The sequence below is a fragment of the Mastomys coucha genome, unplaced genomic scaffold, assembly GCF_008632895.1.
Source record: "Mastomys coucha isolate ucsf_1 unplaced genomic scaffold, UCSF_Mcou_1 pScaffold21, whole genome shotgun sequence".
Classification (NCBI taxonomy): domain Eukaryota; kingdom Metazoa; phylum Chordata; class Mammalia; order Rodentia; family Muridae; genus Mastomys; species Mastomys coucha.
The window spans coordinates 101,407,265-101,433,956 of NW_022196904.1; the positions used below are offsets into that span (position 1 = coordinate 101,407,265).

At 46.9% G+C, this 26,692-nt stretch overlaps 1 protein-coding gene across 2 annotated transcripts in view; it reads left to right on the forward strand.

The window, feature by feature from the left end:
* Parva (parvin alpha) overlaps nucleotides 1-14,549 on the forward strand; it is a 159,162-nt gene extending 144,613 nt beyond the window's left edge. For both annotated transcript variants that reach the window (XM_031387906.1, XM_031387907.1), the window contains exons 11-13: nucleotides 2,300-2,401; nucleotides 3,467-3,539; nucleotides 11,250-14,549. In XM_031387906.1, coding sequence (XP_031243766.1) covers nucleotides 2,300-2,401; nucleotides 3,467-3,539; nucleotides 11,250-11,326 — 252 coding nt within the window. In that variant the 3' untranslated portion in view covers nucleotides 11,327-14,549. The remainder of the gene's footprint in view (nucleotides 1-2,299; nucleotides 2,402-3,466; nucleotides 3,540-11,249) is intronic.
* The last annotated feature ends 12,143 nt before the right edge of the window (nucleotides 14,550-26,692 follow it).

Here is a 26,692-nt window from a genome sequence, read left to right on the forward strand (position 1 = left end):
TTGTTTCATGGTTAGAGAACAGTCACCACCCTCCTGTCACCTGCCCTATGTTTAATTATCTGTCCCATCCTCTTTGCCCGTCTTTAACAGTCATCCATTCTTGGAAGGACATCAATGGGGTTTTGTCATTGCCTTGTTCTTTGATAATTTCATACATGTATATAATAAATTTAGATCATATCTACTCCTACTCCCTCATCCCAGCTCTTCCCAGATACCCCCACCCTTCTCACAACTTCATGTCCTCATCTTTTTTTTAATAAATAACCTACCAAGTCCAGTTAGAGCTGTCCATATGCACACGGGTGTCGGACCATCCACTGGACCAGAGGCAACCTACCAAAGAGCCACACCTCGGAAGAAATCTAACTGTTCTCCCTCCAGCAGCCAGCAGCTGCCAGTAGCTCGTCAGCTGGTGCTAGAGCATTGTAAGCCCCTCCCCCTTTCAGGCGGGCATTGGTGATTTTGAAACATACCAAGCAAATGATCTGTAGGCCATCCAGACTGTTCATTGTCCATGTCAGCACTCCTTAGGAGACACTATTTCTGGCACTTGTCTTATTAGCCCCACTATAGTGGTAAAAGAGACTACCAAGATAGTATCTACTGGACTCTTAGCTAGATGTGCTTCAGTCCTGTATACCTTAGTACTTAATAGCTAAGCTGTAATCCGTACACCCCAACTCCTGACTTGCACCCAAGTGTGAGCACCTCCTGTCTATAGAGCTCTCTTCTTGTATGTCTGAACTCTGGGGCAACCTGGAACACTGCTAGAACAGCAGCTAGAATGCTCTCTGGAACTTCCCCGTGACTCACAGCCTGGCTGCTGTGTGAGAGCATGCCTCTTGGCACTCAGCATCTGTGCACAGGTTCAACCTTATTCCCACCTAGTCTGCAGACCCAGCAGATCGGGGGGAGGCGCCATCTGTCTCTCCCTCTAAGCAGAGTCATGCTAGCCCTCCTGGCTCATAGATTGGGTGTATTCCACCGTAGCCTCCTCCAGCCACAGCCAGACCAGGCTTGCTTGCCTCACTGCAGAAGACTCTGATCTCCATAGAGATTCTGAGCTCCTCTCTCCAGTACCCACCCAGGTGGAATGGGATGCCAGGCACAGACCACACCTGCCTGAGGTGACCCAGAAGAGTATGGAGGACTACCCCAGCTGGGCTTGAGGCCTCTGCATCTTCTGTGTCCTTCTAGGAAGTTTAATGAAGATACTCCAGACAGACCCAGACACTAGCAACCAGTTCATTTCATTCTCTTAGTAGGGCGGCAGCAGGAAGTGTGACTTGCAAACTCTAGCATCTGTGGTTGACAGACACATGGTGGCCCAGCATCCTCTGAGGGATGCTAGGATATCAGATAAGCATCTGACTGAGACATCTATGCTCCCCTTTGAACACTGAGTCCTTCCAAAGTCCACTTAACCCAAGCCATCACTGCCCTGATCACCCAGGACAAGCATCTCACTTCTTTAGAACAAAGCTCTTAGCCCAAGAGTCTGGTCCTTTGGCTCAGTTTCCCAACCCCAGAGCAGACTTCAAGGCCCTGTTTGTGGTCCTTAAGAGCATTCTGTTTGGTCAGCAAGAATCCCAATTACTTTTTTGTTTTCCAAATAGCAAAGGCAGTAGTGCTTAGTAAGTACTACCTACATACCAAACAGGTCCTCAAGTGCTTTATATGTTATATATAGCCCTCATGGTAGCCCTATGGAACACACATGACACAGCTGCACTCCCACTTTACAGGTGAGAAAATAGGGTGCAGAGACAGTAGAGGTCCCATAGCTAGAAAGCAGGGTTAGAATCAGAACCAGCATTTCTGGCAGCCATACTAGACTACCTCTGGAATCCTGAAGAAGAGGCACAGAAGCCAGTCCTGGAGGGATACACATGCCAGGCCGGGGTAATGCCACCATGTTCTCCATTCTAACAGCAAAAGTAGCTCGAAGGCCCTCACGCCACTCTCCTTGCCCATCATGCCATTCCTCCCGACAACTCCATGCAGTGATGTCCCTTCCAGTAGGCAGGGCGACCTTCCCCCTGCACCTCACTTTTCTCATCTATCACGTGGGACTTATCAGGTCAATGTCTACTCCACAAGATTATCTGAGGACTAAGCTAGGTAACACATGGGGCAGCTTCCACATTGCCTTCCCCGTGGAGCCCCCCACCCTCCAGCCACTTGCCCCTTGCCCTCACTCTCTTCTCACCATTAGCCTGCCCTCTGAGGTGGCCTTGGGTGGATGGATGCGAGACTGATGAAGGAAGCTCATGCTGACACCTGGCTCTCCATGCAGTTTGCAGATGGGGTCTACCTGGTGCTGCTCATGGGGCTCCTGGAGGGCTACTTTGTACCCCTACACAGCTTCTTCCTGACCCCAGACAGCTTTGAACAGAAGGTAAGGGGGAGTGGCCTTGGGGAATCCATAGCCCATGTTCAGCCCACCTATATTGGGCCTGTCTAGGAAGAGATGGATGCGGCCTCCTGGCCAGGCCTTTGCTGGTTGGAGATGGAGCCTCTCTAGTAATAGCTGGGCTTGGCATGAGCCAGCTGCAGACTCTGGGCATCCTGAACACTGTTCTTGCCCTTTGTTTGTCCTGGCCTCCCTAACCTTGTGCTCCTGCAGATACACAGCCACCTTTGTCTCTGTCTGAGATGACAGGGAAGGTAGTTCCTGGACCAGTTAGCACTGAGGCCCATGGCCAGGCTGCTTTTTTTTTTGCAATGTGTCTTTATCTATGTGCATGTTTAGGTGCTATGGAGGCCAAAAAAGGGGGGGGGAGCATTGAATCCCTTGAAGATGGCAGTTGTAAGCCACATGGGTTCTAAGAACAAAACTCAGGCCCTCTTAACTGATGAGCCATCTTTCCGACCCCTGATTCTTTTCTATTTGGGGGAGGGGGTGTCCATTTGATATAGAGGTCATACTGTAATCCAAACTGGCCTAGAGATTACAGTACTCATGTCTTAACCTCCTAAATACTGGAATTACAGGAGGGAGGGAAGGAGGGAGAGAGAGAGATGCTGTAAGTTGAGCTAAGCTACATCTCCAGCCCTTCTAATAACTGGGTGATTTTGTTTGTTAAGGGCTAGCCTGATTCTGCAGCCCCTCAGGAGCTATTGATATCCTACTTGACTAGAAAAGGCATTTGGCCAGAGGTGGAGGACCCCTTGAACCTGGCTTGCCATCTTACCTAGGCAAATGAATGCACTGTTATCCCTTGAGTTTGGAGTCCTGACAACTGAAGCAGGGATGGAGTGGCATAGGAAGAGCCCCTATGGTAGTAGCTGAGATCATCATCTCAGTACAACCAGCACATTTCTCCAGCCAGAGCTAGGCTCAGCTTCAGGCCCAAAGCTATGGTGTAAGGCTCCCAAGCTCTCCAGGGACAGATCCTAGGGTCCTGGGGTCCAGAAGTCCAGAAGGTATGCAGTGACATATCCAGTGTATCTGTCTTGCCAGGTCCTGAATGTCTCCTTTGCCTTTGAGCTCATGCAAGATGGAGGGCTGGAAAAGCCTAAACCTCGGCCAGAAGGTACTTTGTCCTTCCCTGGGTTTGTGACAGTGGAGGAGCATATTCATTTATGGGGTCTGGGTGACAAATATAGTAATCTCTCAATATATATGGGCAGTTTGTTCTAAGACCCTCCAAGGACACTCAAGTCCCTTATGTAAGATGATTTGGTGTGTGCATAGAATCTAGGCACACTCTCCCATATTCGTTCAGCCACCTGTGCACTGTTCATTACATCTATTGCCATGAGAGTATTATGGAAATAGTTGTTATGTGGCTTTGTTGAGGAAATAATGATGAGGGGGAAAATCTTTTTTTTTTTTTTTCGAGACAGGGTTTCTCTGTGTAGTCCTGGCTGTCCTGGAACTCACTCTGTAGACCAGGCTGGCCTCGAACTCAGAAATCCGCCTGCCTCTGCCTCCCAAGTGCTGGGATTATAGGTGTGCGCCACCACCGCCTGGCAAGGGGGAAAATCTGACCTGCTCAGTACAGATAGAGGCTCTCTGTCTCTCTCCTTCTATCTCTCTCTGTCTCCCTTTCCCCATCTGTCTCTCTCTGTCTCACTGTCTGTGAGTGTGTGTGTGCACCTATATGCACACAGAGGCCAGAGCAGAAAAATGCATGTCCTCCTCTATCACTTTCCACCTTATTCCTTTGAGGCAGCGTCTCTCCTTGAGTTTGGGACCTTTGGGTTTGTTCTGGTTCATTTTCCCCAGTGAAGCTGGTAAACAGCCAGCCCCAGCAATCCTCCCACAGCATGCAAGACCACTCACAGATTGCTGGGGATGTGGATACGAACTCAGGTCCTCGTGATTGTGCAACAAACAATCATAAACACTGAATGATCTTTCTAGCCCTGAAAGCTTTTTAAAAATATTTTCTACACACTGTTGTCTAAATCCCTGCATGTGGAGCCTGGGGATGCAGAGGGATGACTGTGTGAGATCAGGGGGAAGCAAACCGGAAGGGAATGCTCAGGCATGCCTGGAGTGTTTATGCTTGACTGCATGTGTGCATTGGAGGGTGCGCGGCATATCACCGTTAGTCATTATCCTAGTACACACCTTTGATGCCACTTGCTGCAGTTTTCCATGTAGTCAGTCCTGGCAAGTAGATGCTGGGCTGCAGATAATGTCTGTCAAATGTCTGTCAAGTTGGAACTCTGAGACGGCCATCCACAGAGCCTTGTGCTTGCATCTTCCTCGTTGCTAAAAGGCATGGGGCAAGCAAACCTTGTGGCTCCTACATCACGTTGCTTTGTTGCCTCCAACCCAAGATCTACCTTCCAGACCCTGTACCTACAGCTAGCCAGCCTGGGACCCTTCACATCATCATACACAGTAAAGACCAGATCACCCTTGCCCTTAAGGCTCCTGCCACCAACCAAGGGAGGAAAGCATCATTAGCTGCCCAAATAGCATAAGAGTCATGAGAGTTGTTGAGGCAGGGTGCAATGGAGGCTGTGTGGCTGGGTACATAAGAAACAGTATGATCGACCTGAGGACAGACAGAATATAAAAAAAGGTCTGGTAAGAGCTGTGATAGACATCAGGATGAAGGAATGAGCCACAGGCCTAGCCAGGGACAGGGACCTTAGTGTGTGACTCCTACAGGCCCAGATACTATCAGCTGTGGTTGATAAATCTCAATGCTTTAGTCCCTTTCATTCCCACCTTGTCCCATGTTCATGGTTACCTCTAAGGGAGGACATCTAGAGTGACAGTGTCCCCCAGGAGCACTCTCCCCGGCAAGGCCAGCTTCTCCATCCTAATGCCCTAAAGATGCAGCAGCCCCAGCACCTGCCTTGGAGTGTACTCACTTTATTTTCTTATCCTCTGGGTCATGAGCCTAGGCTCTAATGACTGAGCCTTTTTTCCAGCACCAGCTTCACTTTCTGTGGTTGGCTCCTTAAGCTGCTTCATGGAAACTTCCAGCCTGCAGGCTGGAAAGGCTTGTCCTGATATGTTAGTGTTTGGGCCTTTGTTTCCCTCTGGACAGGGAAGACGTTCTCGGTGTCAGTCTATAGGACTGTTTTGGTATATAGATGAGGTTTCAAATGTGATTATTGACTCGCTTAATCTGAAACTTCTCAAGCGATGTCAGTGGAAAAACACATGCATCTTATTTGTTGTTGCCCTGGGCATCGTGCCCATGCAGAAAATTTCCAGGCATAAAGTGGGGCTGAAGTGGTGTTCTGTGAGGCTGGACTTTGTGAGCAGCAGATCCCAGCATTCCCTCTGGCTTCTGTGCTTCTTCCTAGGAGAAGTTTCCTAGCCTACACTGGGATGTGGTTTCCTAGTCTACAATGCAGGCATTGCAAGTTCATTGAAGATGTCTCCAGATCAAAACACCTTGATGGAGGCATTTCTCATGGCAAGATGCTGAGGGCAGAAGTCCTCAGAGCTCTGCAATCCCCCATATTACATCTTAGTCTTCTGCTGCCAGGCTTCAGAGCTTTTCCTTGCTCTAACGTGCTTAACCTGAGGGTGGGCATCACATTCACAGCCAATGGAGTGGCTGAGATACCCGGTGAGGTACCCGCCTAAGGGCATAGGGCTGTACTCCTCAGAACATGAGAAGCTGAGGTAGGAGGATTGAAGGATGAAGGCCTGTCTGGGATTTAGAGAGTGATTCCAGGCCAGCCTGGGCTACATAGCAAGTTCAAGCCCAACCTGGGCAATTTAGTGAGAACCTGCCTGCCTGCCTCAAACTAACATATGAAATGAAGACTGGGGTTATAGCTCAGTGGTAGATCACTTGTATAGGACCTGGGTTTAATATTCCAGAGAGATGAGAGGAGAAAGGAAAGGAAGAGAGGAAGGGAGGGGAGGGGAGGAAAATCAAGGAGGAGAAATGAGAACAGGGAATATTGATATCAGGCTGTTGGTTTGTTATTGTGGGGTATGCATCTTCAAATGCTCAAGCCTCTTTGTTCCCACCATTCAAGTGGACTCAGCACTGAATATGAACGAGATCCCAGTGTACCAGGAAGGTTGAGACTCAGAAGAAGCCAGTGCAGTCAGGATCAAACTGTGGACAGCCAGCAGATGGGGGTGGGAGGCATATGCAAACCTCAGGGAATCTGCAGGCTGGGACAGGCTGTGCAGTGAGCACCAGCTGACGGCAGGGCAGTTCCCCTGGTCAGATCAATGTGGCTGGACTTGGTCTGTGGCCAGAAATGTGAAGGATGTCCCCAGCCGCCTTCCTCATAGCCCTAGGTTACATACAGTGTGCAGAACTGATGGTAACAGCTTCCTCAAACTCAGATCATCACAAAAACATGGAGCCATAGGAAAAACTGCAGAGGTAAGAGTGAATGGCCACAGCCAGGTTGGAAAACTGTCTTCATTTGGGGTTGTTGGGTATTGCCAACACCCTACATGGCAAATAAAATACCATGAGCTTGAGAGCCTCCCCTCTATTCTTTATATAATCTATACACATTACCTCAGCAAAAAGAACCTGGCAGACATTGAACTGGTGCTCTTGAGATAAGAAGACCCTTCCAGACCATTCCAGGAGCCCCCACATCATCAAAGCCATCCTGACAAGCTGTAAGAATGTCAGAGTGATGGGGTATGAGAAAACCTGGCCTGGCCATTGCTGACTAGAAAGTGGGCTGTAAGCCAGGGGATGTGGGCAGACTCGGCGGCATGGAAAAGCAGGAAGCATTCTGCACTGAGCCATATAAGCCAATTAGCACCTTGATTGCATCCCAAAAGACTGACTGGGGACTTTTGACACCTAAAACTGGGAAGTGTCAAATCTGTGTTGTAGACCACCAGATCTGAGATTATCTGTTAACAACAGGAACAGGAAGTTAGCATACCCCACGGCCCCCTAGTTGCAGTCACAGGTATGCATGGCCACAGGCCAGGAGAGAACTCCAAGATGAACCATGGGAGAGTCCTTATACATTGTTGGTGGCATTGTCCATTGTTACCACCACTATGGAAAGCAGCAGGGAGTGGTCTTCAGAACATTATAAATGGAGCCTCTGTGCAGTGTAGCAGTCTCACTACTGGGATCATCCAAAGGCGACGAATTGAGTATGTCAGAGGCACACCTGTGTGTACCTGTTCACTATGGCTCAAGTCACAGCATCCAGGAGATGGAACCACCCTAAGTGTCTGTCAGTGGATAAGCAGATAGAAACAATGGAATACTATTCATCCATAAAAAGGCTGAATTGTTGTTTGTGCCAACATGTGTAGGCTTGGAGGATGTGATCTTAAGTGAAATAAACCAGATGTAAAAGGCAAATATCATGCCATCTTTGTCATGTGCAGAATCCAAAGGAGGTGATCTCATAGAAATCAAAAATTTGGAGTGTAGGGGAGTAGTAGGTCAGTGAGACAATTTTTTAATGTTCTCAACACATGGAAATAACCATTGATAAGTGTACTAATAACATTGATTTGACCATTATGTAAAAAATTCACAAACAGAGATTCCTGCAACTATTGGATATTTCTTTATTTAAAAAAAAAATGCTGGGTGATGGTGGCACCTTTAATCACACATTCAGGAGGCAGAGGCTGGTGGATCTCTTGTAGATCTCTGTGAGTTGGGGGCTAGCCTGATCTACAGAGCCAGTTCCAGGACAGCCAAGGCTGCACAAAGAAAATCCATCTTGAAGAACATAAATTAATTAATTAATTAATTTTAAAGGAGTAAGATTGGCAAGATGGTTCAGCAGACAATGGTGCTAGCTGCCAGGCTGGACAACTGACTTTTCCTGGAACCCATGTGGTAAAAGGAGAAAACCAACTTCCTAAAGTTTTCTTCTGATTTCCAATCCTACACACAAACAGATGAATGTAGCAGCAGCAGCAGCAGTAGCAGCAACAGTAGCAGCAGTAGCAGCAGCAGCAGCAGTAGCAGCAGCAGCAGTAGCAGCAGCAGTAGCAACAGCAGCAGTAGCAATAGTAGCAGTAGCAGTAATATAACCATAATATCCCAACATGGATGGTTCTTGAATACGTGGAGTCCCTGGTTCCCAGAAGGAAGCAGAGCTGAGGAACCCTTTCCCTGGGCCCATGACTGTTTTCTTCTGGAGCTGTTTTGTCTCTGACCTGGTTCTCCTTAGCTCCAGCTTTGACTGTATGTTCCCAGAGAGTGCTCCTGGACCAGACCACACAGGCACACTGAGTATGACTGCCTTATCTCACAGTTCTTTCAATGGGGCTTTGATGGGCTCTGTTTACATAGCACTAAGAGTCTGTATATTCCCAGGCACCCACAGCTTTCCTCCTGCTGAGATAGCTCAGTCTGCTAATCTGCCTGGGTCAGGCTGGATGGCCAGCAGTTGGCTTTCTTGGTGAGAACATAGGCTAAGCAGTCACCCCTTTATCCCTATATATATCTGGTAGTGGTGACAGGGAAGGAGAATCAACTCAGAACACCTAAGGGAGCAGGGCTTCTTCTCTGTGAATGGTGCCCCCTGCCATTGTGCAGTGTGTGCAGGATACAGCTGTATGTTAATAGCTCTGTCAATGAGCAAAGGTGAGAGAACAGCAAGGTTTTATTAAATGTGTCCTTAATGTGTTCTAGGCATTCTTCATAAATCTGTTATCCAGTTTTACTAATAAGGTTCAGAGAAGTTGACTGACCACTGGGATCTCATGGGGTAATAGAGATGGATGTAACCTTAGTGGACATAAAGTTGAAATAAAATAGCCAGTGCAAACATCCTCTCATGTTGAACTCTGGCTTTCCCTGTCAATTTCAGAACTCACCTGGCTTTAGCAGGCATAGACTGGGCTGAGTGGTTTGGAGCACTTGCTGCTCTTCCAGAGGTCCGGGGTTTGGTTCCCAGGACCCACAGCAGGCAGCACACGCATGTATAACCCAGCTCCAGGGTATCTGATGCCCTCTTCTGTCCTCTCTGGGTACCTGCACACATGTGGTACACATACAAATATGCAGGTACATATGCAATCATAGGTTAAAGAAGAGGAGGAAGAGAAAAGATAGGCTCCCAGAATCCTTTCCAGAGCTTACCCCAGTGCACAACCCACAGCTCCTGCTTCTGTTCACTGTGCTGTGAGCAGTTTGCTCAGCTTTTCATAGCCCTGCATGAGTAGAGAGAACAGAAATCAGCCCAGATTCCATAAAACTGCACCAGAAGAAGGTGATTCGGATGGGACTTGGCTCACACAAGCAGAAATACCATGGTGGAGTCCTGACACCAGCCAGGGCCTCAAACAAAGACTGAAATGGGGCCAAAAAGGAAGCAATAGGCTCCATGCTTCTCCGGATGTCCTAGTGGCCCATGCTCTATCAGTAAGGGATTTAAGTGTGCATCTGGACACAGCTGAAGTAGAACAGGGTTGGTCTACCACCAGGATACCAGAATCAGACATGATGAGAGGACCCTAAGGCAATCTGCAGCTCAGGGCTCAGTTTATAGCCATTTAGTGCTTGGAATCTTGGCCTCAGTGCATGTGGCCATTGGGGCTGCAGCCACAGCCTCAATAACCTCAAAGCCAAGGGAACCCCAACACAACCCACCAGGGCTCTGACTTCCCACTCTGCCTGTCTCGGTGGAACTTTGGACCTGTGACCCAGCACATAGCCACAGTTCCACCGTCCCTCCAGTGGCTTTGTACTATCTCTCCCATCTTGGAGCTCATATTAGCTATTGTCTTAGGTTGTGTGCCTCATGAGACCTTCACACTCAAACTTTTAAATACTGTTTTTATTTTTAAAATGACACAGGAACAGAGGTATAGCTAACACCTAGGTTAGGATAGGAGGAATGCAGGCTTCTCACATGCCCTGTGCCCTTCCTTCCAAAGCACAATCTTCTCCCTGCCCAACGTCCCTCTCTAAGGGCACCCGCTGTCCCAACTCCTTCACTAGCGCCACCTGATACCTCACCATTCATAGTCACTGTGTTTGGAGGAGTTTGCTCTTCCTTATTTTATGGCCTACGTGTGCATTCCTAGACAGCAGAATTCCTTTTTTTTTTTCCTTCCCTTGTTTACTCTAGCTCTTCAAAGAATGGCTCACTGAGGAAAGACAAAGGGATAGAAGGTGGAGGAGCCTACAGAGAGTAGAGGGGCAGCCAGAAAGGGGGCTGATGGGAAGCAGATGGATGCATGTGTGCAAGGAAGAGGGAAGTTAGTTCTTAGCCTCCGTCTGCCCTGTGCAGGCCTGACACCCCCCCCCCAGGGACCTCCATCTTACTCTCAGAATATCCTAAGTGTTGCTCTTCTTCCTTCTTCCTTCTTATCCTTCTCCTCTTCTTCTTCAGCTCAAACTCAGAGATCCACCTGCCTCTGTCTCCCAAGTGCTGGGATTACAGGTGTGTACCACCACACTCAGCTCATGTCCCCTTCTTCCCAAACACAGCTAGCACTGTGGTGAAGGCAGAAGTTGGGGAGAAGAGCCTTAGGGACAGATGAGACAGGACAGAGCCAAGGCCAACACTCCTCTCACCTGGAGCTGCTATGTCCATGGTGAAGCCACACTCTGGGGTGACTGCCTTATTTCTATGGGACTGAAACCCTAATACCTGGCCCCTTCTTCCTTTATTGCTTGCCTGCACTGAGTTCTCCCTGCACACCTGCCTGTCCTTCCACTCCCACCTGCCCCTGATGGCCATGAGTCACATCTGAGGCCCATCCTGAGCAGATGAGGATGAGTGACAGATGGCAGGGGACCATCAGTGCCAACTTTAGGGTGTGTGACCCACGGAGGCCACTGATGAGTTTTGTCTCTCCACAGACATTGTCAACTGTGACCTGAAGTCCACGCTGAGAGTACTATACAACCTCTTCACCAAGTACCGGAATGTGGAGTGAGGCCCTGGGCTGCCTCCTGCTGCCCAGCCACTCTTGTGAAGGCCATCTGGACCAGCTTCCCAACTGCCTTGCCCTGCTTGCTCCTGTCTCTTGTTCTACCCTCTCCCACAAGCCCAACAACCACCCAGAGATAGTGGACATTAAAATCAGTAAGGAAATGACCACTAACTCAGTGGGCTAATAATATCTGTAGGCTCTGGGGACTGAATCAGTGGTGACTTGGGAAATTGTCTTCATCCAAATTCAGGCCCTAGAGGTTCCTACATGTGCTGTGGGGATCAGCACAGCCCAGAGACAGTCCCCCAGAACACAGGAATAAAGATCAGAATTAGTCCCCACAATAAGGGGGAGTTTCTACCGTGCTCAAGTTCATTAGGCTTGTGTCTTATTAAATGAGATCATTCTTCCCTGTTATAGATGAAGAAACTGAGGCCCAGAGATGCAGAAGTTTGCTATCCATTATCATGTATTTTTCCTCTCTGGGTAACTTAGTGGTTTATGACTGGTCAATTGCATTCCATTCTGTGTGTGTCCTAAAATGTGTGCATGCTTGTACAGACCAGCCTCACCTGCATATACCTGTGTCCTCTAGCAGACAAGACACTCTGATCTTACCCTAGGGCAGGCCAGGTCAGGGCTGGGTGATTCGCACTAAAATTGCCAAATTGAATTTAACTCAATTAATACTGTGTGTGGCAGGAGCCTCATCCCTCAAATCCTTTGTACAAATGAAAATTACCCTTAATTCCTTCAGATTGGTAATAAGCCCACGCTCTGGTTGCAAGATGACATTTGGGAAGGGTTCTGTTTGGAATTAATAGAGTGCCCATTTTGCAGCCTTTTTGCTTGATTGCATGTAATGGATGTGCCCTATATTTTCCTGCAAAATAAGTACTCAATTCATTATCGTTAGGCAAATGTACGGTATGCTTGCACATGGCAAAGAACTGGGTGCAGACCCACTGGAGCATTGCCTGAGAAGTAGGGCTCGTCAACAGGGACCCTTGAACTTTAAAAAAAAAAGAACCTCCTTTTTGCCTTCTAATTGGTCATTTAGGCCATTCTGGCTAAGTCTGCCCACATGCAATTATTGGCTAATTCCAGGCATGGAAAATGTCAGTCATTTAAACTAAAGCTCGGCATCTAGTCTCCTCACTCCAGTGACTCAAGGGCTGCTGCTCATGCATCTCCTCATACAAACCTGGCTTGGAAGGATAGAGTTCTGCCAGTCTGCCCGAGGCCCTACAGAGAAAGCAAAGAGGCTGATGGAAAAAGAGAGGGTCAGACCTAAGGGAACAAGAAATGGAGGTGAGCGAGCTGGGTACTAACTACTTAACATGTAGGGGATACCGTCAGAGACAAAGCAGCAGGTATAGTACTTAACTCTTGTGCTCTTCAGTTGAGAGGCTAATGGGATATCTTGGGATAATGACCTGTGCGACTGCTGTCTTCATAGAACTCCTATGACAGGGAGATGCCAGCTTGGGTTGACCCTTTCAGAAGTGTGTAACTCCCTAGTCTGTCCTTGTCTTAGTTATGTTTCTCAATGGAACAAAAGAACCTGATGAGACAATTTATGGGAAAGGAGGGCTTGTTTTGGCTCATGGTCTAAAGGCACCCAGCCCATGATGGAGGGCAGGTTATGGCAGCCATGGCAGGAAGAGCATATAGCTAGGACCCCTCACTTCATCTGTCAGAACAAGGAGAGAACAGACAAGGAGCGAGGCTGAGCTGTCAAACCCCAAGGCCCTCCTCCCGTGAGGCTCCACCTCCTAAAGGATTCATAGTTTCTCAAAACAGTGTCACCAGCTGAGAGCAAAGTGTTCAAAATGAGCCCATGGGAGACACTTTCCACATGCAAACAGAAACATCTAGTAAAGCCTTCCCTAGTTTGAGGATTCACTAAGATGGCTTGCTAGACTCAGGCCTTTGTTCACAGCATTTCCTGCCTGTTCTTGCTTCTCTTTGTACTGACCATCCAGGGCAGCTCAGATCCACTGTGCATCTCCCCAGCTGTTGTTCTGTTCTAGGAATCATTATTCAGCACAGTGAGCATCTAAGATGTGAAGGCAATGCACTGTCTTCCATTGATCTATGTATAAGAACAGAATTCTCTTTTGCATAATTAATGAAATATCATAGTTTTCATTAGGATTCATGTTGGTCTCATGCTCTTTTAAATTTCTGTTAGTAAATTGAGATTTATAACGGTTTGGTCTCTGTGAGCAGCACTGAAGTAGAATGAAATAAGAGACCCTCACGCACTTGAACTCTGCTGTCGGGGTCCTGCCTTGCTGTTCCCTGATACTCAAGCCATTAGAACACAGTACCCTAGCTGAGGACCCTCCACTGGGGTTTTGTATTCTCCACAGTAGGAAACCATATCAGACCTTGGTAACTCTCTTAATAGCATGTCAGTATACCCAACAAGTGAGTACTGGGACTAAGGTCTTTGCCTCAGCCCAGCATCCCAAAGCTTGTGTCTGCTTTTATAAAGCTATGGTCTCATGGAGGTGGGTGTTTCCCTTTAGATTCTAGGATCGAATACTTAAGATACGATCGTGGGCCAGGCAGTGGTGGCACACGCCTTTAATCCCAGCACTTGGAAGGCAGAGACAGGCAGATTTCTGAGTTCGAGGCCAGCCTGGTCTACAGAGTGAGTTCCAGGACAGCTAGTGCTACACAGAGAAACCCTGTCTCAAAAAAACAAAACAAAACAAAAAAGATACGATTGTGGTTTTGAAAAAGAAAGAGACCTTGCCATTATAAGTAATCAAACAGCTTTCATCTCCTGGAAAAAAAAGAGAGGAAAGAAGAAACTGAGACAAGAATCATTCTGGCTCTCAGTTTGAGGGTACAGGGAAGGGGGAGGATGGAGAGGCAGGGCCACGGGAGTGTGAGGCAACTGTTCAAGTTGCATCTGCAGACAGGAAGCAGAGAGAGGTGAATGCTGGTGCTCAGCCTACTGATTTTTCATTTAGTCTGGGACCCCAGCCTATGAAACAGTACCACCACAGTCAGGGTGAGTCTCCCCCCTCAATTAATCATCATTATTTTTAATAGTTGATATATAAGTAAAGCAGAAGGGATGTCTGATTAAAAACTCTGAGTATCCGCCTCCCCTCTTCCCCATTGATTCCACTCTCCATGGAGATGACTGTCTTGATCCATTTCTTCCGCATGATTCCAGAAATACTCTGTGCAAATAAAGCCTGAATGAACATACAAAATCTTTGCTGCGTTTTCTTCCAATACAGATAACCAGTTATACATGCTTTCCTATGGGTTGTTTATCATTGTGCTAAGTCTTAGAAATCATCTTCCATGAGACCTTAAATGAACAGTGTTAAATCTTCTAAACTGTTTCACGTAGAGGACTTGCACATTTTTAAAAATGATAATCTGAGAGCTTTGCTCATGAGACATGCAGTTCTGGTCTGCTTGAGGCAGGAAGGAAACCCCAGCTCAAAGGACAAAGGCAGCATCCTAGCACAGGGGCGAGAGACATCATCGGGGCAACTCACACCTGGAGCGGAACTGTTCTAGATCTTCCTTTGGAATATAATGGTAAATTATGTATATTTTTTTCTTGTGGTTGATGATCTGGGGTCTAGACCCAGGATCTTATACATGTTACACACATCCTCTATCTCAGACACACCACACACGCACGCACATACAACCCAATTGTGTATAATTTGATTAAGGTTTCATTTTTGCACGCAATTAGGCCAACTAATTGGCAATTGACTAAGAAAGCCTTTTAAAGGTTACTGCTTCCCTGGCAATATTGTGAAGTCCAGCTGCCTGCCAGGCTACAAGAAAAGACACATCTCCAGTGTGCAGATAGACTGGGAGAAAGCTTCTTTATCAGCCACTCATCAGCACGGCCTTGAGTTGTTTGCAGTCCCCAGCCGCTGCCACAGGGACTTTTTAATTATGAATCAGCGTCGTCATTATCAACTCATTTTGTTGTGGGTTGCTTGGTTAACCCTACAGAGGATATCGAAGCTTATTTACATCAACAGAATTCCAGGGCTGTAATTTTCCAATAACCAGACTCTCTGACATGTATACATTGTGGTTCCCATATGAATCACTGTCTTCCAGCGTGAGAGCACATGTATACATCATCCACTCCCTGCCCCCCAAATTAGCGCTCATTTATTTTTCCACTGGGAAATGAGAGTAGATGGAATCCATAGGTCAGAGGAATTTAGGCTGCCTGAGTAGCGAAGGATTTGATAGTGCAGCCCCACCTCGGGAATCCAAGCTGGGGGCCCCCATCCCACTCTTGCAAGAGGAATATGTCCTCCAACCTTCTCTAATGCAAACATTGCATAGGCTCCCTCCCACCAGATTGACAGGCTGTATTGGAAAATACAGGACAGTCACCCAAACACTGAGAACAGGAGAGCCACACCGAGGTGCAGTGCTGCATGGTTGATTGACACACTCATTGTATAAAAATTTTTTAAATATATTTTTTAACTTATTTTGTTTAATGTGAGTGGTTTGTCTGCATGTATGTATATGCACCACATGCATGCAGTCTGAACAGATGTCAGAAGAAGGCATCAGATCAGATCCCCAGAACTGGAGTTCCAGATGGGTTTGAGCCACCATGTGGATATTGGGAAACAAACCCAGGTCCTCCAGAAGCACAGCAAGTACTCTTAACCTCCTAGCAACCTCTTTAAGCAAGAAAATAGTAAAGGGTGGCACAGATTTGTGCACGTGCAGGGAGACAGTCTCCCATAAAAGATATTGGAGGATCTACCAATTTGGGTGTCTGGGGTGGGGGGAGGGTAGGCGGTTCTGGAGCCAATCCCAAGGACACAAAAGGAAAGCCATATTAAAAAAAAAAAATTATGGAAGCGATCCAACTTGGGGCGCCAGAGAGGTTTGTGGAAATAAGACATTCTAGAGTCACACCTGTACCTCAGCTGCTGACCTGAGGGAGCCTCCATCCACAAGCACGAGGCAGGAGAAAGCTAAATCCTGGAAAGAACTGACAGGACCAGGAGAGCCGCAGTACAGAGAGCTTGCAGAAAGGCTCACTTGGTGGAAGAACACAGCATTTATCACACCAACAAAGGGAAACACTAATGTTTAAAACCTTCCTGCTGCGTGGGGAAAGCGGACTGCCACACCCCTCACCTCCCTTCCAAAGTCATGGCTACTGAGCAAAGGGAATTGGAAGAGGAGGGGAGGCTTCCACTCACCCCACCTTTTTAGCCCCACAGTGGCCTCAATCTACACCCACCTTCCCACAGGCTGCAGAGAGGGGGCACTCCCCGGCCACCCTGCTCTCTCCACTGTCCATAGAAAAGGGCTAAGGGAGCCCACAACCTGGGAGAATCCATAGGGTTCTCTGGTTCTACTGGTGCTCCATAAGAACCAGTGCCCCAACCATGTCACCTCAGAAGACACCCGCTTCCTCCCCAGGTGGCTCAAGGAATACTGTCATTCATCCTGAGTGGAGTGCAGGCTAACCCGTAGACAGCAAAATCTGTAGACGCTCAAGTGTTCATATAAAGTAGTTCAGTGTTTATGTATGATCTTATGCAATGTTCCTGTGTATTGTCCTCTCGTTACTTATAAGATCTACACTACAGGCTATGTGAGGTGTCATGCTGCATTATTTTAGGGACAAGCACAATAAAACACCCTCCTGTTCTCAAAACAGAGATGATTTTTCTGCACATTATATATATTACATTTACAGAGGGACGTGCGAATCTGCTTCAGCATCCATGTGGGAGTCAGAGTGCAACTTGTGAGAGTCAGTTCTCCCACCATCTAAGTCCTGGGAATTGAACTCAGTTTGTCAAATTTGGTAGCAAGTGCCCTTACCTATTGAGCCATCCCTGACCCCTTTCCTGGACATTTTCAAGATATTGTTGGCTGAATGTGTGGTTACAGAACCTACAAGTAGGAATAGTTGATTTATTAAGCTCCTAGATATGAGCTAGATAATTTCATTTTCAGGCTAGCCCTAAAGCTTGGTGCTTTAAGTTTGGAAGGAGTAGCATAGTGGAAGGAGAGAACTGGCTCCCCCAGGTCATCCTGTGACATCCACACACATGCTATGCTATACAAGCCCAAACACATACAGTAAATAGATGTGATGTGATTTAAAAAGTAATTTGTTTTTCCAAATCCATTCTAATCAGCATGCATAATCATCATAAAGCTATCATCTTACATAACATATACCAAAAAGGCATTACCAAGCCTTCACTCTCAGAGCTTGGTGAAGATCAATTCTTTTTTTTTTTTAATGAATTATTTATTTATTTTTTGTACATGAGTACACTGTTGCTGTCTTCAGACACATAGAAGAGAGCATTAGATCCCATTACAGATGGTTGTGAGCCACCATGTGGTTGCTGGGAATTGAACTCAGGACCTCTGGAAGAGCAGTCAGTGCTCTTAATTGCTGAGCCATCTCTCCAGCCCGAAGATCCGTTCTTTTCTCTGAGAGTATTTAATTTTAAGCATGGTAGTCCAGGTTGATCTGGAACTGGATGTGTAGCCAAGGATGGCTTTGCACTTCTAACCCTCCTCTACCTCCCCAGCACTGGGATTACAGCTGTGCACCCCCACAGCACATATTGTGCATGTGAAACCCAGTGCTTCATGCATCCTGGCATCCTCAGCCCAACTTCTGGGAGCTTTGACCTGCTGAAAATATCCTTTAAAGATCTCCACATGGAGCTCCTGGATGGAAGCGAGTCCAGCAGTGCCAGCTCCAGAAACATCCTATTCCTTGGCAGCTCCTTCCCACCCACCTCATATATTCTTGCCTTGCCCAACCCTCTGAGAAGCCTACAGGCAAGCAGGTCCTAGGTTTGATGCTGTCCTCTGAAAGGGCACTTAGGGGAATCTGAGAAGTACCCATGAGTAAGATAAATGATGTTTTATCAGTGAAACAGACTTTTCATTTCTTTTTATCGATTTTTATGTTTTCACATCTTTGGATATGATTGGCTGGCCCAGGGCGGCATTCCAAAGCACACAAACCTCATTAAGGCAAGAGCATGAAAGAGTGTGAGGTTTTATTGAGGTGGACAGGACAATAGATAAATATTTAATCTGTCTCACGTTTGTTCAGTGTGGGAGCTGCAGCTGGGGCTGCATGACTCCCCAGCTGTTCTGAGATTTCCCGGAAAACTCAAGAATAGCCTGTTGCCCACTCATGGGGGCCTGCCCTTGGCAAATATTTGTTAACGTTTCTGAAACCTGGAAACCTTTCCTTGCTCGGGTCACCAAGGCTACCACATCTTCCCTTATTGGTTATGATATTGGAGGATAGATACTCACTGAACAGGGCATCTGGATTAAAGCACTGATTAAAGCCATGAGCCATGCAGTGGCGAGCAATAATGATGCACTCAGCTAAGATATGGGAGCCCATGGATTCCATCTCTTTTTTCTGAGCTCTCTGATCAATATAATATATATGGAGTCTGTGATGCTTAGTTTTAATTGTCTACTTGGCAGTCTAGAACCACCTAAAGAAAGAGGAAGGTCTCAATAAGGGATGCTTTAGAAAAGGTTGGCCTGTAGACAAGCTGTGCGGCTTTGTCTTGTGTTAATTGATGTGGGGAGACCCAGGCTACTCTGGGCGGCACCATTCCCTGGGAAGGAGGTCCTAGACTGCATAAAAAGCTGAGCACTAGTATGCATGCACTTATTGCTGTCACAAGCATGAAGACCTGAATTCAGTCACCAGACCCAAGTTTTAAAAAAAAGGAGAAACTGAGTAGGCCATGTGTGCTTGTAATCCCAGAGCTGGAGAAGCAGAGGTGGGTGGATCCCTGGCCAGTCAGCCATGACAGTTGGACAGTTCCAGGTCAGTGAAAGACCCTGTTTCAAAAAGAAAAGGAAAGGGAAAGGAAGGGGAGGGAAGGGAAGGGAGGGAAGGAAAGAAAAGGGAAGGAAAGGAAAAAGAATAGGTGAACCAGGGAAATGGCCCAGCACAGAAGAATGTGCACTGCTCAAGCATGAGGATAAAAGTTCAGATCCCCAGAACTCATGTAAAGAGCCAAATGGGGCCATGCACTCTTATAATCCAGCACCATGGGGGAGTGGGAAAGAGACAGAGTCAATAGGGCTTGCTGGCTGCCAACGTAAGCAAAAAAATGAAGTGGAGTCCGTGTTCCTGTCTCAAGGAAGTAAGGTAGAGAGCAATAGGCCAGGGCTTGTGCACTGGCCTCCATAAATACTCATATGAGCATGCAGGCACACACAGGAGGATGGGGTAGAGATGATCTGCTGTGCAGGTAGCTCCAGGGCAGGGGGAGTGCTTCATTAAGAGACAGGGCTGCCTGCTCTGGCAGCCTCTGTGAAGGAGCTAGACGAAGTCAGTCACAGCCCCTCTGGGTCCCACTAATTCAGTTCAGTTGCTTTTGGTCACTTAAACCCATAGTGATGGAGAAGGAGATATTAAGAACATCACGCCACCATTCAAGCTACACACTGAAGGAGATGGCGCCAGAGGAAGGGTAACCATCTGCCCAGGGGTAGGCAGTATGGAAAGACCCCTCTCCTGAGGGGTACACCAAGCCTTGCTCTGAGAAAACTCAGTAACCCAGGTTGATGAGAGTCATGGCAATGCTCACCCTTCAAAAAGTGCCAGAGTCCTGAGGTTACATCCTCTCTTCCCCATCCCATCCCCCCCTTCCTCTGGAGCAGACCAGGAGGACGTCCACACCAGTGCTCTGGGCCATCGGCCACACGGAGGTCCTCTGACCCCTGCCCCCACATAGCAGCCTAAGTGCTGACTGGGACCTGGGAGTTCTTGGCAAGTTCTAGAAGCAGAGGAGCAACCACAATGGAATCCAGAAGGCTCCTCCAGAAGCCAGCAGTTAGGGAACAATTCTGCTAAGTCATAAATGCTTAGCATTCCTCAGCTTTTGCCTTCAGAGTCTTTGGCAGCCCCAGACAGTAGCTGAGGATTCGAGGACACGTTAATTTCTCCTGCTCTGGGGAAAGCCAGGCCCAACAGGAGAAGCCAGCAGACTGAAGCAGAGCTCTGGAAACAGGCTATGCAAGAGATGCTGTGGTGCCTCTCTGAGGATCACACTTTATCCCTCCCTCTGTCCTCTCTTCCCCAGTGCTGCACCCCATTCCCTTGGGTCTCTCCAGAAAGCAGATGCCAGTCAGCATGTCCTCCCCTGAAGATCCCACAATGCTGGCTATGCTCCTACAGGTCCTGGTGCACCCCACAGGTGGCCATGCTTCTACCAGGTATTCCTTTGATCTCTACACCCCACAGGTGGTTGTCCTCCCATTGGTGTGATAAGTGCTCCCCATAGATGCCTATGTCCCCCACAGATGTTCTTGGAACCTATGTTTTCCATAGGTTAGATGTGCTCCCACAAATATTCCTGGCGATGCCTACTCCTGATAGACAACCATGATCCCCACAGGTGTTCCTGTGACCTGTGCTCCCCACAGGTGGCTGTGCTCCCACTGGTGCTCTTGTGCCCATAGAAGGTTGTGTTCCCCACAGATTTTCCTGGGACCTGTCTTCTCCATAGGTGGCTGTATTCCCACAGGTACTCCTGTGATGATGTTCCCCACAACTGGCTGTGCTCCAGTCTTAGGGTTTCTATTCCTGTGCAAAACATCATGACCAAAAAGCAAGTTGGGGAGGAAAGGGTTTGTTCAGCTTGCACTTCCACATGGCTGATCATCTCCAAAGGAAGTCAGGACTGGAACTCAAACAGGTCAGGAAGCAGGAGCTGATGCAGAGGCCATGGAGGAATGACTTACTGGCTTGCTTCCCCTGCCTTGCTCAGCTTGCTTTCTTACAGAACCCAAGATTACCAGCCCAGGGATGGCACCACCCACAATGGACCCTTCCACTTGATCACTAATTGAAAAAATGCCTTACAGCTGGATCTCATGGAGGCATTTCCTCAAGAAAGGCTCCTTTCTCTGTGATAACTCCAGCTTGTGTCAAGTTGACACACAAAACCAGCCAGTACAGCTCCCAGAAGTGTTTCTGCGATGTGTGCACCCCTGGTTGTGCTCCCCACAGATGCTCCTGTGGTAAATGTTCCCCACAGATGACTGCGTGCTCCATAAGTGCTGTTCCCCATTAGTGGCTCACTCCCTTGCAAGCTCTTGCTAACAGCTCCATCTCCCAGCCTGCTATCCTGGAATCAGCCTGGCCAGCAGAAAAGCAGAGGGCCATTTCAGGGACCCATTGCTCAGAGTCCTAGCAACAATCCAGCCCAGCTCTGCACCCAAATAAATGACTTGACCAGCCTCTGGTGGCGAAGCTGCTGGCTGAAGAGGCAGATATTAGGACCTTCTGGCTCTGCTGCCCTCCATTTTGGGGCCAGTATTAAAATTGATGGCCTTTTGGATGGCTTTTTAGTGCATGAGCATGCTCTCTAATCTTGCAGCCACCCTGAGAGGAAGGTATATTCCATTATATCTCCTCTTTCTCTGTCTCTGTCTCTGTCTCTCCTCTGTCTCTCTCTGTCTCTCTCTGTCTCTGTCTCTCTCTCTGTCTCTCTCTGTCTCTGTCTCTCTCTCTCTCTCTCCCTCCCTCTCTCTCTCTCTTCTCTCTCTCTCTCTCTCTCTCCCCCCTCCCTCTTTCCCTTCTTCTCTCCCTTCCTCCTTGTTTTTGACTACACTGGATCTTAAACCTAGAACCTCACATGCTAACCAAATGTTCTACCACTGAGCTACAGCACCAGCTCTCCTCATCTACTTCTTACCAATGGCCAAACCTCTCTGGAGGTCAGTAGCTAACTGAATGGCCTGAAGCCACACCACTTGGCTTTGGTATTTTTCACGGATCAAATCTCTGCCCCAAGCCCATGTTCTTCCATGATACCTTACCTCTGTCTCCTTGGGGAATGTGGGGTCTCTGGCTTACTTATCACCCCTAATAGATCCATGTGAGTCCAATCCCCTGCCATTGTAGGGTAAGAATACTCAGAGAGGCCCTCCATGGAGGAGGCCCATATCCCCATAACTTACAGGTCAGGTTCCCATCCGTTTCTCAGCCCAGCCCTATCAGGCAATCACTGTAACCCTGGTTCACTGAGGATAGAGAGCCAGAATTCAAGCCAAATGTCCAGCTGTCCCTAAGGATGTGCCCAGAAATGTCATATTTATGTTCTATAACACTAGACTCAGAATGGGTGACACATAAGACATGGCTAGGTGGGGAGGTGACAGGAACCTTTCCGAACGATTATACTGGAGACGTATATGTAAGTACAGTGGGGTTGACCCTGGTCACAACAACCTATCGTCTAGTTATGAATAATTTGAAGAGAAGAATATGTCAGCTCCAAGCAACAGGACCAAGGAGGAGATGATAATGCCAATCCCCCCCAACACGTGGCAGGATATGCCACACATACGAATTGGAATATCACACTGTATTCTACAGATCTGCATCATTATTATCCTGGTATCTAAAATCTGAATAGTAAGGATATTGAAATATTAACCACTTGATCTGATGACAAAACATAGACATGTATCAAATCATCATACTATCTCATAAATAGATTGCGATGGTTTGAACGGGAATGTCCCCATCAGCTCACGTGTTTGAATACTTGTTCTTGGTTGGTGGCAATGTCTGAGGAGGCCTTGCTGGAGGAAATGTGTCACTGGAAGTGGGCTTTGAGATTAAAACACTTGGTCACTTTCAATTCACTCTCTCTACTACCTGCTTGTGGTTGAGGACATGAGCTCTCACTTCCTTCTCTGACTGCCGTTCCTGTTTCCTTACCAGGATGACCCTATGGAACCAAAGCTCAAGTAAACTCTTCAATATGTTGCCTTGGTCATGGTGTTTATTCACAGCAACAGGAAAGTAACTAACACATACATATTATCTTAGTTTTCAAGGGCCGTGATAACCATCAAAAGCAGCTCAGGAGGAGGTCGATCTGGCTTGCACTAGCAGTTCATAAGCCATCATTGAAGGAAGTCATACCAGAAACCTAAAGCAGAAACCACAGAAAAATGCTGCTTACTGGCTTGTTCTCTCACCTCTCCGCTGACTAGCTGTCTTATACAGTCAGAACCCCTGCATTGTGATGATACTGTGGTTTAGACCCTCCTATATCAGCCAGCAATCAAGAAGATACCCCAGAGACATGCCTATAGGCCAGACTAATCAAGGGAGTTTCTGAAATGAGACTCCTTCAGAGAACTCTGGGCTGGATCAATTTGACAACTGAAGCTAAGAAGGAGAGTACCATCCCACTCCTCAGAGCGGGATCTATGTGGTAACATACTATATGAGGTAAATTCTGAAAGACAGAAGTTAAGTTGACATTAACAGGTCAAGGTAAGTTGGCCTGTTTTTGTCCTGTATTTAGGAATCACAATTATCAAAGATTCTCTAGTCTTAGGAGTGGTGATATCAAATGTGATCATGCAGGAGGGAAAAGGAGGTCTTGCCTGCTTCCAGCATCCAGGCTGCGAAGAAGGAGGAGTCTTCATTGTCAGTCTGACTAGATTTAGAATCACCTAAGAGACAGATGTCAGCGTGAGTGAGGCTGTTTCCTTAGCCATTTCACTCAGAAGGGAAGATGCGCCCTTAATGTGAACACCGCCACCCCATGGATGGGGAATCAGAGTAAAAGTGGGAAACTCAGAAAGGACTGCAAGCAACAGTGTTCAGCCACCTCTGCCCCCTGACTGTGCATGCAATGTGATGCCTACCTCACCCTCCTTCCACCATGACGGACTATGGCCCCTCAATCCGAGATCCAAAACAAACCCCTCCTCTGTTAAGTTGCTTCTTGTCAGGTTTTTAATCACAGAGACAATAAAAGTAATGCAATAGCCACAGCCAGCAATACTTTACCACTGGACCTGTGCCGACTAGGACATCAGCTCCTCCTGACCTCCAGAGTCCAGTGTGTGTCATGCTGGCTGGCTTGCTTCCTTTCAGTACTTGTTTCTTTCCAGCATGACTGAGAAACTTGATGGCCTTGTTAAAGGCTCAGGAGCTACTTAGACTTCTAAGTGGAAAAAAAAATGAAAAAAAAAATGTTAGCACACTACATAGGTAGATGGAGTCTGCCGGCCAAATGTCCTTTGTGTGAATTGGAAGGGGAAAAGGGGAGGAGGAAAAAGAGGAAGTGGAAGAGGAGGAGGGAAACAGAAAAAAGGCAAGAGCCCAGGATCAGAGGATCAGAGGTGAGGAGGACACAACATCTGTCCTAACACCAGGAGTAACTGGGGCCAATGGGACCCAGGCACACAGGAACTCCCACAGTCTAGTGGCACTGGTTCCTTCCAGTATGTCTGGGCTGGTGCCCTGAGCAGACCTTGGGCACAAATTATGCAGTCAGTCCCACAACATCCAGAGGAAGCTCTACTCCCAGGAGCTCTAACGGGCCCAGGATCACAGAATCACAGAGACAGCTTGACTCTGAGGAGTTCTGACACAACCAGGATCACAGGAAGAATAGGCTCCAGTCAGATATAGCCAGGGCAGGTAGCACTAGAAACAACCAGATGGCAGGAGGCAAGCTTAAAAACATAAGCAACAGAAACCAAGGTTACCTGGCATCATCAGAACCCAATTCTCCCACCATAGCAAGTCCTGGACACACCATCACACCGGAAAAGCAAGATTCAAATCTAAAATCACTTCTCATCGTGATAATAGAGGACTTTAAGAAGGGCGCAATAACTCCCTCAAAGAAATACAGGAGAATACAGGTAAACAGCTAGAAGCCCTTAAAGAGGAAACACAAAAAATCCCTTAAAGAACTACAGGAAGCCAGGCAGTGGTGGCACATGCTTTTAATCCCAGCACTTGGGAGGCAGAGGCAGGTGGATTTCCGAGTTCAAGGCCAGCCTGGTCTATAGAGTGAGTTCCAGGACAGCCAGGGCTACACAGAGAAACCCTGTCTCAAAAAACCAAAACAAAAAACAAAAAAACCCTACAGGAAGCCACAACCAAACAGGCGAAGGAAATGAATAAAACCATCCAATATCTAAAAATAGAACTAGAAACAATAAAGAAATCACAAAGGGAGACAACCCTGGAGTTAGAAAACCTAGAAAAGAGATCAGGAGTCATAGATGCAAGCATCACCAACAGAATACAAGAGATAGAAAAGAGAATCTCAGGGGCAGAAGATACCATAGTAAACATTGACACAACAGTCAAAGAAAATGCAAAAATCAAAAAGCTCCTAACCCAAAACATCTAGGAAATCCAGGACACAATGAGAAGACCAAACCTAAGGATAATAGGTATAGAAGAGAGTGAAGACTTCCAACTTAAAGGACCAGTAAATATCTTCAAAAAAAAATTATAGAAGAAAACTTTCCTAACTTAAAGAGATGCCCATAACCATACAAGAAACCTACAGAATTCCAAATAGACTGGACCAGAAAAGAAATTCCTCCCATCACATAATCAAAACATCAAATGCACTAAACAAAGAAAGAATTTTAAAAGCAGTAAGGGAAAAAGGTCAAGTAACATATAAAGGCAGGCCTATCAGAATTACAGCAGATTTCTCACCAGAGACTATGAAAACTAGAAGATCCTGGGCAGGTGTCATACAGACCCTAAAAGAACACAAATGCCAACCCTGGCTACTATACCCAGCAAAACTCTCAATTACCATAGATGGAGAAAACAAGATATTCCATGACAAAACCAAATTTACACAATATCTTTCCACAAATCCAGCCCTACATTGATGGAAAACACCAACATGAGGAGCAAAACTACACCCTAGAAGAAGCAAGGAAGTAATCTTTCAACAAACCCACACAAACATAATTTCACCTCTAACAACAAAAATAATAGGAAGTAACAATCACTTTTCCTTAATATCTCTTAATATGAAAATTAATATTACCAACATATCCTAATCTATTGAAATCCCAAAATATGAGGAATTAGAAATTTGTTGGCTGTCATCCAGTGGTCTCTCTGGCAATTGGAGAAATAGGTCCAATATTGTACAATCCATATACACTTTCTGCTTGTTTGTACATGACAGTGTCTTGCTGTGTACCACATAATGGTCTTGAAACCATGCTTCCCCTATCTCAGTCTCTCTATTAGTAGGATTGTTTATTTGATGCTTTTACACTGTACTATGGTTTTCAGAACAGCTTACATATTTCAAAATCATTTATACAGCAAAAGAAATATAGACAATTAATTTGTGAGGTCGCTTGTAAGAGAACAACAAAGAGTGAGACTGAATGCTTTGCTTAATATTTATAATTATTGTATCAGTTTTGAAGAAGAGGACTTTATAAGTTACCTTTTTTCTCTGAGATGAATGCTTTCAAAATCATGACAGTCAATGAACCAGATTCTTTTTTTTTTTTTTTTTTTTT